The 14,937-nt window shown below is 37.5% G+C and overlaps 1 protein-coding gene across 4 annotated transcripts in view; it reads left to right on the forward strand.

Moving 5' to 3' along the window:
- Positions 1 to 14,607, forward strand: part of Lmbrd2 (LMBR1 domain containing 2) — a 61,956-nt gene extending 47,349 nt beyond the window's left edge. For 2 of the 4 annotated variants that reach the window (XM_006520091.4, XM_006520092.4), the window contains 2 exons: positions 6,799 to 6,925; positions 8,780 to 10,444. In XM_006520091.4, coding sequence (XP_006520154.1) covers positions 6,799 to 6,925; positions 8,780 to 8,840 — 188 coding nt within the window. In that variant the 3' untranslated portion in view covers positions 8,841 to 10,444. Of the gene's footprint in view, positions 1 to 6,798; positions 6,926 to 8,779 lie in introns of all 4 variants that reach the window. The other 2 variants (XR_003951400.1, NM_177178.3) reach the window with 2 other exon arrangements.
- Positions 14,608 to 14,937: the final 330 nt, after the last annotated feature.

The following is a 14,937-nucleotide window of genomic DNA, read 5'->3' on the forward strand; positions in this document are numbered from 1 at the left end:
ACTTCTCATGTAAGTTGTTAGCACAGAGAGTACACCTATGCTGAAGGAAATTACTCTGGGGGATAGAAAAAAGGTTCTCTCTTAGGAGGGTATTTTTATACCAAATATTTCCGTAATGAAAATTGAGCTGAGTGTTCAGAAATGAATAATAGTTACCTAGATGAAAGGGGTTTTATCTAGAAAGTGACCGAGCTGTTGTGCTGTGAGAGGATGTTTGGGAACGCGCTTTCTCATGACTCTAGAGCTTAAACAGGAGGCCCCTAGCAAGAGGGGCTCCAGGCAATTTAGAGACACACACTTTCATCCTCAGAAGTATGGACGTTAGAATGTAGGTAGGATTTGTAACTTGGAAGAACATAGTCTTTATTTAAATATTTTTATTATTTTTTCAATATTCACATGTATATTTGACCATATTCTAACCACTTGCCCATCTCCTTCCAGCTCATTTCCCTCTACACACCCAACTTCATAGTTTTTCTTTGTCTTAAAACAAGCAGCAACATAAAAAGAAAACAAAGAAATAAAAACAAAACCAACCAATGAGACAAATACCACAAAGTATGTTTTGTGTTGCTTCACTATTCTCGAGCATGTGGCCTGCTCTGGGTGTGGTAGATATATCCAGTATCACTCCATTTGAAGAAAACTGATTTCTCTCTCTCCTAGCCGCTATCACTTACAAATAGCATCTGGCTTAAGGACGAGACTCTGTGCCTACCTTAACTTCTCCATGCTGGGATTTTTGTGAGTTTGAACATGTACACATTCGGTCATAGTTGTGTGGGCTAAGGTATGCACAATACGCTGAGAGAAGTTGAACAACTCTGGCTCTCTCTCTCTCTCTCTCCCTTTTTGTTTTTTTGTAGAACATGATTTTAATATTTTCAACTGTTAATATTCAACAGACAGAATAATTATTTTAAGATACATTTCATTGTTATGTCTCCTGTATTTCTTTAAGGAAGTTATTTATGTCCTTCTCAATGTCCTCTGTCATCATTATGAGAAATGAGTTTAGATCTGAATCTTGCTTTTCCAGTGTGTTGGGGTATCCAGGACTTGCTATGGTGGGAGAATTGGGTTCCAATGATGCCAAGTAACCTTGGTTTCTGTTGCTTATGTCCTTAGGCTTGCCTCCCACCATCTGGTTATCTCTAGTGCTGCCTGCCCTCTCTCTATCTAACTGGAGACTGTCCTTCCTGTGATCCTGGTTGGGTCAGAATCCTGAGAGTTCAGCTCTCTCTGGGATCCTGGGATCCTGTGTGTGTCAGAGCTCCTGGAAGTTCAGCTGCCTCTGGGACTCTGAGATCCTGGTGTGATTAAGCTCCTGGGACCCTGGGAACCTGTGATCCTGGGCAAGTTAGAGTGTCTGGGAGTGGAGCTTCTTCTGGGTGTTGTGGGACTGGCTGCGGAGTGTACACCCAAGGTCTGCTCAGGACACCAGCCCAGAAGGGAAGGAACCTGTGCCACTGGTCGGGCAGAGTTCCTGGGTGCCTGGTTCACACTGGTCCCAGTTACTTCTGGAATTGAAGCAGATGTTGTATCCTCCTCACCTCTGATCCTATATGTTCCTGGGAGTATTAGAGCGCCTGGGAGTGGTGCTTCCTCTGGAATGTGGGACTGGCTGCAGAGTTAGAGTCCATGGTCTGTTTAGGGCACTTCTGATCCTGCGATCCTGGGCATATTAGAGCTCCTGGGCAACTCTAGCTCTTACAATCTGTCTGTCCCCTTTTCTTTGAGGAGAGGGGAATGATATAAAGACATTCATTCTATTTAGGGATGAATGCTTCAGAGTCTTTCACTTTCTGCTGTTGTCCAGTTTTGGATCTATATGATAATTACTTATTATAGTTAGTAATGAATTTAGCTTCTCTGATGAGGTTTAAGCAATGCACTAATCTTAAGGTGTAGTAAAATATCCAAAGGTGCTGGATTCTTAGGGGTAAGTCCAATCTTTGTTGTCAGAATATCCAGCAAATGCAACAGCAAACCAGCAATAGCAAAAGCAGCAGCAGTGGGGGCCACAGCCGCCACAGCCCCTCTCAAGGCTGTTGCATTTATACCCTTTCAAAGTACCCAGAATTAACCATCTGCAGCTGGCACAAATCACGCCCTCCTACACACACCCTAGACCACAAGACAGTCATAGTTAACAGCTGTGGAAAATCTGAAACAGCTTCATACCCTGCACCTAGGAATAAAACAAAAACATATTCACATAACACAACTGGGCTTTTCAAGAAACCAAGGCTCTCACTACAGTGGTTGGTTACTCTGCTATTACACCAATGGGTTTTTTACAGGCAGGTTGCTATTGTAGCTTACAGGGCTCACAGTGGAGTGAGACTGATGGTCACTGTTCTCCTCTAGTAGTAGCATTGAATAGAGCAGTATCTTCCAACACTACGATGTTAAGACAGTACCTCTGAAATCTAGGGTATAGCTCCTAGTTGAGAACTAGCTCATCTCCGTGTTCAGTGCCATGAAGTATGATCTACTGCTGTTTAGAAAAATGAATTTAATGACAGTATAAAATATGAATTTGGGTGGGTTAGGGAAAAATAAAATATGACTTAGAGAAATGAAGCTCAGAAACCATTTAAAGTCTGTTTTTATAGTGAAGTCAAGGAGTAATGTGGGCTTAAAGTAAAGCAAAGGTACTTGAATAAAGACAGAAGATTGTTTGAAGGATATTTAGGATAGAATAAATAGAGGTTTTAGCTAAAACTCAGAAACAGTGAAGAATCTATAAAGGGATTTAGGTTCTTACTGAGTGAAAGTCTGCAGAATTGAAAGATCTGAAAGTATGAGAGAACTGTTAAGAAAAGAACAAACACAGAGCTTTAGATAGTGAGTTAGAGAAGATGACCATTTTCTCTATGTTAATTTCACCGATCTATGAGCAGTAGGACAGCTTTCCATCTGATGTCCTCTACAGTTTGTTTCTTCAGAGACTTGAAATTCTTGTAATACAGATCTTTCACTTGCTTGCTTAAAGCTACACCAAGATATTTTATATTATTCATGGCTATTGTGAAAGGTAATGTTTCCCTAACTTCTTTCTTGGCCCATTTATCATTTGTATAAAGGAGGGCTACTGATTTATTTGAGTTAATTTTATATCCAGCCACTTTGATGAAGGTGTTTATCAGCTGTAGTTCTCTGGTAGAATTTTTGGGGTCGCGCATATATATATATATATATATACTATCCTATCATTTGCAAATAGCAATACTTTGACTTCTTCCTTCCAATTTGTATCCTCTTGATCTCCTTTAGATATCTTACTGCTATAACTAGAACTTCAAGTACTATGTTGAAAAGATAGGGAGAGAGTCGTCAGCTTTGTCTTGTCCCTGATTTTAGTGGAAATGCTCTAAGTTTCTCTCCATTTAGTTTTTTTTTTTTATAGACTTGTTTTTTTTTTTTTTAAGATTTATTTACTTATTATATGTAAATACACTGTAGCAGTCTTCAAACACACCAGAAGAAGGAGTCAGATCTTGTTACGGATGGTTGTGAGCCACCATGTGGTTGCTGGGATTTGAACTCTGGACTTTCGGAAGAGCAGTCGGATGCTCTTACCCACTGAGCCATCTCACCAGCCCCTTCCATTTAGTTTTATATGGACTACTAACTTGCTGTATATTACTTTTATTATGTTTACATATGTGCTCTGTATCCCTGATTACTTTAATACCTTTAACATGAAGGAGTATTGGATTTTATCAAAGGTTTTTTTCAGCATCTAGTAAAGATAATTGTGTGGGTTTTTTTCCTTCAGTTTGTTTATATGGTGGATTACATTGATGAATTTTCATATACTGAACTTCTCTGCATCCCTGGGATGAGTTAGAGAGGCACTATTTGTTGGATGGATAAATGCATGAAAGAAACAAGGAACAAACTTAAGTGAATGACTTAAGCACATTCATGATTAATTCCAAGTAACCAATAATGCATTAGTGTCACATTAGGAAAAAAAAATACAAGCCCTTGCCCTTGGGCTCATTTAGCCAAGAATGATTCCAGGTTTGAATTCTGTACTTCATGCTTCCTGTCTCCATCCTCTGTCTGTCTGTCTATGATAAGAGTCTGAATCTGTGCCCGCCTGAAGGCTGCCTTGTGAATTTGTCCCTGTGTGACTGTATCTGTCCAAGTGTGTGTGTGTGTGTGTGTGTGTGTGTGTGTGTATGTGTGTATGTTTGGAATAGCACAGAAAGAATCACATGGGGAAAGAAAGAAATACTTTATACTTTACAGAAACCTTTTTGGCTTTGTTTTTCAAGTGGGGTTTCTTTATGTAGCCTTAGTTGTCCTAGAATCAGATCTGTATCCAGGCTGACCTCATACTTTCCTGCCTCTGCCTCCTAAGTACTGGGATTAGAGGTGTGCTGCTGCTACCACCACCAAGATATTTCACATGAATCTTTAACAAGAGTTTCTCAAGGGATTCAGTCATTGATCCCAACAGAACCAAATAACAAATAGTACCTCAAACATCATTATTTAATCAACCAATATCCATGAGTAGATATTCATTTTAGAAGATTTCTTTCAACCTTTGTGTTTACTCCTTTTAGCATTTACATTGTTCCAGGGCAAGGACATGGACCAGTATATGACTTAGATTACAGCTATACAGTAGCTTTGGTTATAAAAATTGATCACATGAGAAACCCAAAGGTTGTTATATTGCTTTATTAAAGGCAGGTGGGACAAATGGGCTGAATACACATACGATAGCCCTATTGTGACCTCAGGGTGTCAATAAGACTGGCTGTGAGATCCAGCAAAAGTTCCAGTCTCTTAAAATGTCATAGATACTGTTATAATATTGTATCACCACATTAGGAAAGAGGCCAAGGAGACAAAGAGATGATACAAATGTCTTGCCTAAGTTTTCCAAAAGAACTCTCTCACAAAATTGAGTCTTTTAATTTTTATAATTTGTTTTGTACTTGTGGGTGCAGTGCATACAGAGACCAGAAGAGAGCAGCATATACCCTGAAGCTAGACTTACAGGCATTTGTGAGCCATGTGACATGCCTGTTAGAAACTGAACTCAGCTGGAAAGAACCAAGATGTCCCTCAACAGAGGAATGGATACAGAAAATGTGGTACATTTACACAATGGAGTACTACTCAGCTATTAAAAACAATGAATTTATGAAATTCTTGGGCAAATGGATGTATCTGGAGGATATCATCCTTAGTGAGGTAACCCAATCACAAAAGAAGTCATTAGATATGCACTCACTGATAAGTGGATATTAGCCTAGAAACTTAGAATACCCAAGATATAATTTGCAAAACACAAGAAAATCAAGAAGAAAGAAGACCAAAGTATGGATACTTCATTCCTCTTTAGAATAGGGAACAAAATACCCATGAAAGGAGTTACAGAGACAAAGTTTGGAGACGAAAGGATGGACTATCTAGAGACTGCCCCACCCGGGAATGCATCCCATAGTCAGCCACCAAACCCAGACACTATTGCATATGTCAGCAAGATTTTGCTTAAGGGATCCTCATATAGCTGTCTCTTGTGAGGCTATGCCAGTGCCTGGCAAATACAGAAGTGGATGCTCACAGTCATCTATAGAGGATGGAACACAGGGTCCCCAATGGAGGAGCTAGAGAAAGTACCCAAGGAGCTGAAGGGGTCTGCAATCCTATAGGTGGAACAATAATATGAACTAACCAGTAACTCCCGGAGCTCGTGTCTCTAGCTGCATATGTATCAGAAGATGTCCTAGTCGGCCATCACTGGGAAAAGAGGCACCTTGGTATTGCAAACTTTATCTGCCCCAGTACAGGGGAACACCAGGGCCAAGAAGTGGGAGTGGGTGGGTAGGGAAGCAGGGCATGGGGAGGGTATAGGGAACTTTCGGGATAGGATTTTAAATGTAAATAAAGAAGATATCTAATAAAAAAAAAAGAAAGATTTGCTTCTTATAGAAGGCAAATAAAATTACATTTAAGGAAAGAAAAAAAGAAACTGAACTCTGATTCTTTTCAAGAGCAGCAAATGTCCAGTACAGCTGAGTTATCTTTCCAGTCCCATTTTTAAAGTGTGTGTGTGTGTGTGTGTGTGTGTGTGTGTGTGTGTATACTTGATCTGCCTAAAGCAAGAAAGACTTTGATAATGTAAATTGTTTACAAGAAACTCCTATTGAGAGGGGATACTTACTGGGACTGTAATGACCTAGATGTCAAGCATTACCAATGAGGCCACTGGCCACTAAATACTTGCGGTGAGGATGTCTCTGTGTTGACAGTATTTTTGGATAAATTAATTTCAGCTGTGTCTTTATAATTTTTAATATGGTGGCTAGAACATTCAAAGTAGTTATAGACTTTTTTATTTATCTATTTATTTGGCCAGTATTCCCCTTATACTTGCTTCATGGGTTAGATAGTATTTTCTTCAAGAGTTGAAGTTGAACTGCTGTATACCTCAAATTTCTAGCCAAAATAGATAAATAAAGGTTCACTGTGAAACCAAATGACACTTTACACAACTTCACTGTGGTGATAACCATAATTAAATATAGATTCTAATTTTTACTTTCTAAATTGTCACACTACCTGGTCTGAGCTAGCTAGATGGCTCAATAAATTTTCCTTATTTTGTATTACACTGTCATAATTTGAATCTGATTTTCTAAGAACCAAACAACTTATGGTTATTGTCTTCACAATCAGCATTTACTGCAGTCTTGATTTTTTTTTCTGTGATTCATAAATTCAAAGTCAATAGAGAAGTAGCTAATGTTTTTCTTCTTTGAACAGCATCCAAATACACCAGGGCTAATAACAGGACTGAAAGAGACCGAATAGAACTTCTCCAGGATGCTGAGCCTCTGGATTTTAATGCAGAAACGTTTACGGATGAATCTCTGGAACCTGAGTCAGGAAGGTGAGTGCTGCCTGTGTCCTTTGGCTCTTGTGTGCTTCTGAGATTTTAATGATGAGCTGATATAAGGAGCTTGTAAACAGCAGGTAACTAAGCATAAGAAAACTATTGTGTTGAGGATAAAGCTTGGTGGGAGTTGGCTTGTCTGGAATGCAGAAGGGGTCGGTTGGATACCCTGCATAACAAGAGAAGAAAAAGATTTCTTTTTCATTATCAATTCAAAAATGCACAGTCATATTTAATGCCTTTTTGGGTTGGTTTTGCTTTTTGAGACCAAGTCTCATGTAGCCCAGGTTGCCTTCCTGCAGCTGAGGGAGGTTTTGATCTGGTCCTCTTGCATTGACCTTCTATTCTGAGTGTGCACACCGCCAGAGGCGGTTTATTTAGTACTGGAGCGTTAAGCTCAGGGTGCTGTACATGCTAAGCAAACATCTACCAGCTAATCTATGCCCTTAGCATTTGATACCTTTTTATACTGTCTAATTAGTTTGTTTTTAAAAATTATGACATTCTGCTAGGTGTGGTGATATCTGCCTGTAGTCTCAGCATTTGAGCAGCTAAGATAGCAGGCTGCCCTAGGTCAGTTAGTAAATCCATGCCAGAATCAGAAATACAGAGAGCTCTGCTGAAGAAAAACAAAGAGGCACCAAAAAATTATATCATTCACTAGTATAACTGAAGTAGGTATTTTTATATAACACTAGTGACATTAGAATTAAGAAAGAAGATAGAGAACAAAGAATTATGACTGTATTTACATCTCTATTTGACAATTCCATTTATGACATTTATTATCTTTAGTCATATCTATATGTCTAATATGTTTCGATGTCAGACACAATATAAAAATTTTAACAACATTTTCTTTTATTGCAAAAATTCTAACTGGATTAATGTCCTCAAAGGCTCAGTAATTTGCCTTGAGTTGCATAGTTTATTAGTCAGGCTTTTAATTTCAGTACTCTGACTACAAAGCCTATGCCTTCAGTTGTTTTGCCATGAGAAACAGTAAAATAAAAAGTATAGGAAGAGAACGGCCATATGACCCAACTCTGCCACTGTTTACATCTCCAAAAGACTCGTAAGTGGGGCACCATACAGACACTAGCACATCTCTATCTATTGTTCTTTATTCATAGTGGCAAAGACATGGAGCCAGCCAGAATGTCTACCAGCAGATGAAAGGTTAAAAGAAAATGTGATCTCTGTATACAAAGGGATTTTACCCAACCATAAGGAGAAATGTAAACATGACTTTGCAAGTAAATATTTGTAACTAAAAGTCATGAAAGGGTCATAAAAGTATTACGGAGATGATGAGGGAGAAGAAAAAGATCTTAGGTGGGGTGGAAGAGAGGATCAGAAGGGAAGACTATTTGTGAGGAAGAAGAACAGCAAGAAGGGAACACGGCTGGGGATAACAGTGGAAGGGAATGACTATGAATACAATGTAATGATTTATGTGTGTGTGTGTGTGTGTGTGTGTGTGTGTGTGTGTGTGTGCGTGTGTGTGTGTGTGTGTGCATGCCATAAATAAGCCCATTACTTTGTATGCTAACTTCAAAAATGAAAACAGGAAAATAATCATAGATACTAAAGGTGTTTACTATTTCATTACCTATAAATAGCAAAATCCCTAGAATACTCTATCTTTTAAAATTGAGCATGGCTATTTATACAGTCTGGGGAATGTTTCTTACAGTTGCTAGTTGATTTACAATTAAGTCCTTTTAGATTATAATTTTGGGAGATAGGGTTCTACTTTTAGCTAGTGAATACATGTTAATGGTCTTTACAAATTGGGTAGTCAGTTCCATTTTTGACATTTTAGATCATTTTTGTATGTTTACGTTTTAGGTATCAACCTGGTGGGCGATATCTCTCCATGTCTTCCAGTATAATATTTGAAGATATCTAAAGTCTGAAGTAATTCTTGGATCAAGTAACCAAGGTCAACACATGAGCTCAGCCTTTATGAACATCTTTGTGCCCTGTATTTCCTCTGTTCTCTCTGTAAACGGTGTGAGGATAACAAAAACAGCATTGAAAACCGATCATATCTTAACAATATTAGGCTATAGTTTGTTGAATAGAGCATCCTCTTTTCTGATAGGCTTTATTGGGTACCATCTGAAGCATCTGCCTTAGAAGTGTAGTTAAGTGGAAGGATTCAACTCATGATAAACATAGAGCTAACTTGGTTTCATGCTAATTTTTTAGGAAAGTTATTTTAAAGTTCAATGAAGCCATAAGTCACACTAAATTCTACAATTTTATAACTGTAATTTAAATTTTTACTATTTCTTTAAAAATGTTCAACCTACATTTTCCAAAGAACTGAAAGTGAACTGAGACCTCAAATAATTACTGTATTCACTAAACTCATGTCTTAAAACAAGGTTTATGATTCAGACATAACTGAATGTAAACAGCTCTTCTTCAGATTTGTATACACTTACGTGGGATTGATTGTGCATGTACAATTAAGATGATTCTTCAATTGATAGTGTTAGTGTCCTGAGCATGTGTATTCTAATTGGGTGATGTATTATTCTTCTCCGTCTTTGTAGTAACTGGATCTTTTTATGGTTTTGACATTATTGCTTTGTAAAAGATTTTCATTTCAGAGAAAAATATTCATCTTTAACATTTAGAATATTGACTTAATGCTAATCATTCCATCCAAGAAAAATCCTAAGTATTAATGATGAATAGATTTGTTTGTTTTATAGCCAAAGAGTTCCCCAGATTCTCTAATATTTAAATTTTTTTTAAGATTTATTTTATTTACATAAGTACACAGTAGCTGTTTCCAGACACACCAGAAGAGGACATCAGACCCCTTTACAGATGGATGTGAGCCACCATGTGGTTGCTGGGAATTGAACTCAGGACCTTTGGAAGAGCAGTCAATGCTTTTAACCTCTGAGCTCTCTCTCCAGCCCCAATTCTCTAATATTTAAAAGATGCCTGTTTATGCTCCTTGTAAAGAAAACATCTGGCTGTTCAGCTATTGAATGGTAAAAATAAAAATAATCCATTTATGAGTATTGCTAACACTTAAATTATAGCATAGAAAAAAACCCAGAAAAATGTATTTGAATGAAATATGTAGTAATAACTTGTTTGTTAAACATGCTTATTATTTTAGATTGGTTGTTTCAACCTTTGCATTTAAGCCAAAGTTGGGTATTATGTTTTAAAGAGCCAGTGTTTTATTCCCAAATGAACATGGCTTAGCATGTGTTAGCAGGGATTGTTCTATTTGTGTTTCTCACAGAATACGTTCTACATGGGGTGGTCAGACTTGAACTTGTCCAGGGCAGTTTCTCACCTGTTCCCCTGCAGTTATTACAAGTGCTCAAGTGTTACTCTGTCATATGTCGAGGACATAGTTCTATGTAGGTACTGAAAGGAAGTATTCATTTCTCATTATCTTTTTTTTTAAATGGTTGCATTTTTTATGACCTTCCATATAGATTCCCCCTTTAAATCATTATCAATAGATAGATTTACTCTGAATTGAAGGTTGCATAGCCCGCTTGATCCTAGGACACATTTGCATATAACCTTTTACTGTGAATGCAGTCAGAGAGCAGTTGACCAGAACAGTGATAATGGAATGCTGCTTATAATTTCATGATTGGTTTCTGGAATAACTTAGGCAGATCACGGAACCTTTCAGTGCCTCAGTTTCTTCATTTTCAGAATGAAGGACGTATTTACTACTTTCCTACTGATCTACCTCTCTAACCTGTTGTGAGGGAGTTAAAGTGATGATCATGTGCTGGGGTTAAGAAAGAGGAAGCAAGTTGTCTGCTGTGCTGTGCCCTTGTGCCCTTGCTTTCCGTCCCTCCCCTCCTCCCTCCTCACTCCTCCCTCCCTCCTTCCCTCCCTCCCTCCCCTAGTACTTTGAAGGGACACGGATGGTTATCACAGAAAGGGTCTTTGAGAACGTTGAAGTCCCTAAAGCAAAATGAACTAGTTTGTCTGAAGGTGAAATAGTGACTCGCCATTTGTTCTGTGGATTTATTTTGAAATATTTTTCTTAAATATGTTTTTGGGTTTTTTTCCCCTTAATACTCAGATGCTACTGTCAGAGTAGAAGGATAAAAAGAGGACTGTCCCGTTTTACTTCTAACTTTTATAATGCTCTGAGACAGAATGATAGGAATATGCAAAGGGGTTCAGGCCCTTCCCCTTAGGGTGACACTAGCAGAAGTGTACACTGTGTGCAGATGCCTCACAAAGACTGCAGCTCTCTGTAGGTTTGAGTTCTTTCCACAGTGAGTTTGTGATGTTTCAATGATCCAGAGTGTTCAAAATTTTAAAGAGTTTTTCTTACAGGGTTTTGTCCCCAACCATATAGAAAAGTTACTTTGCTGCGTAAACTTGAGTTTAGAAGGCAGTGGTTTCAAGCTGAAAGCATTGACTTTATTGCTGAGGAATTAAGTTAATATTTATTAAGCTGCTCTGTATAAAGCATTGATAGTGTGTACAGTATTTTTTCAGACACGTATTAACATATAATGACACAGTCACAAAAATATTACTACAGAATTCACATGCTTTATGTACAAAGTGGCTTCCTTAAAGAATTATTTCTGGTACTCTTTTTCTTACATGTTAACAAACATCATAGAATTATGTAAAATTTTGATTTTTTTGAGACAAAGTTTCATGTAGCCCAGGCTGGCCTCAGACTCTGTATGTAGCTGAGGATGGCCCTGAAGTCCTGATCCCCCTCCACCTCCCAAGTGCTGCAACCATAGAAATGCGCCACAGCACCATGATCAATATTTTTAAATAATTATTAATTAAGAATATTTAACAAGCTAATAACTCTATTATAGAAAAAAGTCTATAAATTTCAAGAATCAGTTATATGTGTTGTTAATTTACTTTTTAAAATTATATAACCCTTTTGTTAATAGCACATTTTTGTAAAAGAATTTTAAGAAGAATTAAAATATAAATATAATTATAAATATTTGCTATTGGACCACATACAAGAGTTTTAGGATAGTTTCATCTCACAGAGGATCTCATCTCACAAAAGTGTTAAGAGTTAAATCAAAGCATGAAAATCCCCATCATAAAAACCCATCAGATCCAACAGTCCACAGTGTCCAAAAAGGAAAGGTTGCTGGTTGATATGTATCTGGCCTTTACAATTTCAATTGTCCAATGTAACATGTAAGCATAAAATATGTTCAAATCGAGTGTGGGTAGGAACGTCACTGTGTGTTTTTAAAGTATATTTTAGCATGCTAATGGACAAATTTCATTTATGTTTATTTACAGACCTCATTTTATTCCTTTAATAGGTTTAAGGAATTTTTTCAATAGTATATCGATTACCATATTACAGGGAAAATAAAACCTTTAGCTACATTTCAGGCTGTAAAGTAAAATTTATACTTAAAATTTGAATGGGCCATGCCTGAAAAATTACAAGGATGATAGTACATTTGTACAAAGAGACAAAACATGTCCCTAAGGAATTATACACACTTGCATTTCAAAGTGCAGTGGACTGTACAGTACTGGACGTTAAAAGCTGAGAGGTAAATGCGTGTAGGATTTGTCTTTCTCTGTGCCTCCCTCCCTCCCACCTCCCTCCCACCTCCCTCCCACCTCCCTTTACAACATGGCTTTCATGTGCTGATAGGCTTTTCTCTTTTGTTTATGTACACAGTTGATAATGAGCAGTACACTCAAGGAACTACTTTACTTCAAATCCCACTCAGTGAAATCGCAGTCTTGTACCTGAAGTAGTAAAACACATTTTGCTAGACTAGTGAACAATGTCTGAATAGAAGCACAGTGCATACTAGCTCAGTGCGTTTTCTTTGATGTTACTAAAGAGGACACTGCAGTAAAAATGTTTTCACTGTAAAGTTTTGTATAAAATGATTTTTAAAAACTCAACATTAAGAATGTGAGATATTTCATCATAAAAAGGAATTCATAAAAGTGCACATGTTAAAAGTGGAATAGATTAAGGGTTACACACCAGGCTGTGGCACATGCCTTTAATCCCAGCCCTTGGGAGGCAAGAGGCAGGTGGATTTCTGAGTTTGAGGCCAGCCTTGTCTACAGAGTGAGTTTGAGGACAGCCAGGGCTACACAGAGAAACCCTGTCTCAAACAAAACAAAACAAAACAAAACAAAACAACAACAAAATTAAGGGTTGCAAGAAGAGTGAAATTTGATTTCTTTTTGGATAGTACTTCCAAATCAGTGGCTTTTGTTGCTAGAGACTTGGAAGCCCAGGCAGGTTTGGCACCATTTCTGGGTCTCAGCCCTGTGAGCCATCCTCCTGCCCTCCTTTCTCCTGCCAAGGGATCATGCTCTCACCTCCATTTCCTTCCATATTAGCCACTGTAACAATAACAAAGTTCCATTCTCAAATGATTTCTGGGTGGAGATCAGGTGAGGTCTTGCTATAATTTAAAAGGTTCTTAATAAAGTAAGACTGTGTAATTCTGCTACTATCTTAAAAGATGTTTTTGCTTCTTCCTAGAAAACCCTTCCTTTTATGATTATATTGGTAACTTGTAAAAGAATTTTGTTGTGTTTGATGCAAAAGAATATTGGGAGTGGCTGACTGTGGCAGACATGTAAGGCAAATCCACAGCCTATTAAAGTGCACAGCATTTGCATTTGGTATTATGGCATAAATCTCTATCTTTATTGAAAGAATACTGGCTAATATCTTCCCTGTTAGGCATGCCAAGTTGTAGGGGAGAGATTGTGTTATTTATTTATTTTTTTTTAAACAATCCAATGGATTTGTTTTTGTCTGTATTTTGAGAACAACTTGAAGGATTTTTTTTTTCATTTTAGAAGATAGAGTATGTATACCTGCCTTTTAAGTTACTATAACCTAATATATATAAATTATAACATTGAAAAGTGCAAAAAGCTCTAATTATTGATGTTATTTCCCTGGTATTTAATTTTTATAAATGGTTTTGTAAGTAAATAATTGTAGTATTGCTTTGAGTAGTTTAAAGTCATCCTTAAATAAGTTCTGACTCAACATACTGCCTTAGTACAATATTCTAAAGTGAAGTACTCTGATGTGAATTTGAAACATGCCTGCATTTTCTAAGTTTCTTCATATGTATATGTACATACACCAGTACCCAAGAAAAGCATACCAGAAGCCTGATTTCCACATTGCATTGATAAGGAGCTTGGTCTTTTGCCTTCATATAATTCAGTTGCCTGGGTGAAATAGAACATAAATCTCTTCAAATGTCTGTCCATTCACAGTTTTCAAAATGGTAACTTTTCATCTGGGGAAGCATGATGCCAAGTTTATCTGTAATCAGCTCTATTACTGGATGTATAACAACAGACATTTTCCTACCTGGTCAGTAGGTTGTAGATTTAACTGTTGTTGCTTTTTTCCCCCCAGTAGATTTTCACTACATTTTCAAATCTATATTTGGAAAAACCTGCAAAGTGCTATGAGTAAGTTAGCTAGCATCTTTGGCCTTATCTATGCATAACGTTTCTTAGCTTAATTTTGACAAGCTCACTGACAGGTAATTCCTTTGTAGTGTTGTAACTTACTGTGACGTAATGATTTTTTTTTAATGTTTATATGATTCATTATTAAAATATAGGATATTGTATAGCTTTGCATGAAATAAATGACATCTCTATGAACTACAGTCTTGTTGATTATTTATGTATCTTACTTCATTGAGGTTAAACTGTTTAAGCTTAATAGGTTAAGTAAGCTCTGTCACCCAGCTCTGCCCACGTTCACAGGTGGTGTCTTTGGCTCAGAGGGGCTCAGGCTCCTTTGGGAGGTCTCAGTAGCTTCTCTTGCGGGGTGAGCACTTTCAGGCTCTTGAACAACTGCCACAGCTGAGTGAATTTCTTCCAATTCACAATAGTAAGAACAGGAGAGTGCTTTCACCAGCGGAAATCTCCTGCGCTTTCTGGCTGTTCAGGTCTTTTGAGACCCCGCTTTGCACCAGATCTGCATGCAGTTTTTG

This window comes from Mus musculus, chromosome 15 (genome assembly GCF_000001635.26).
Source record: "Mus musculus strain C57BL/6J chromosome 15, GRCm38.p6 C57BL/6J".
NCBI lineage: Eukaryota > Metazoa > Chordata > Mammalia > Rodentia > Muridae > Mus > Mus musculus.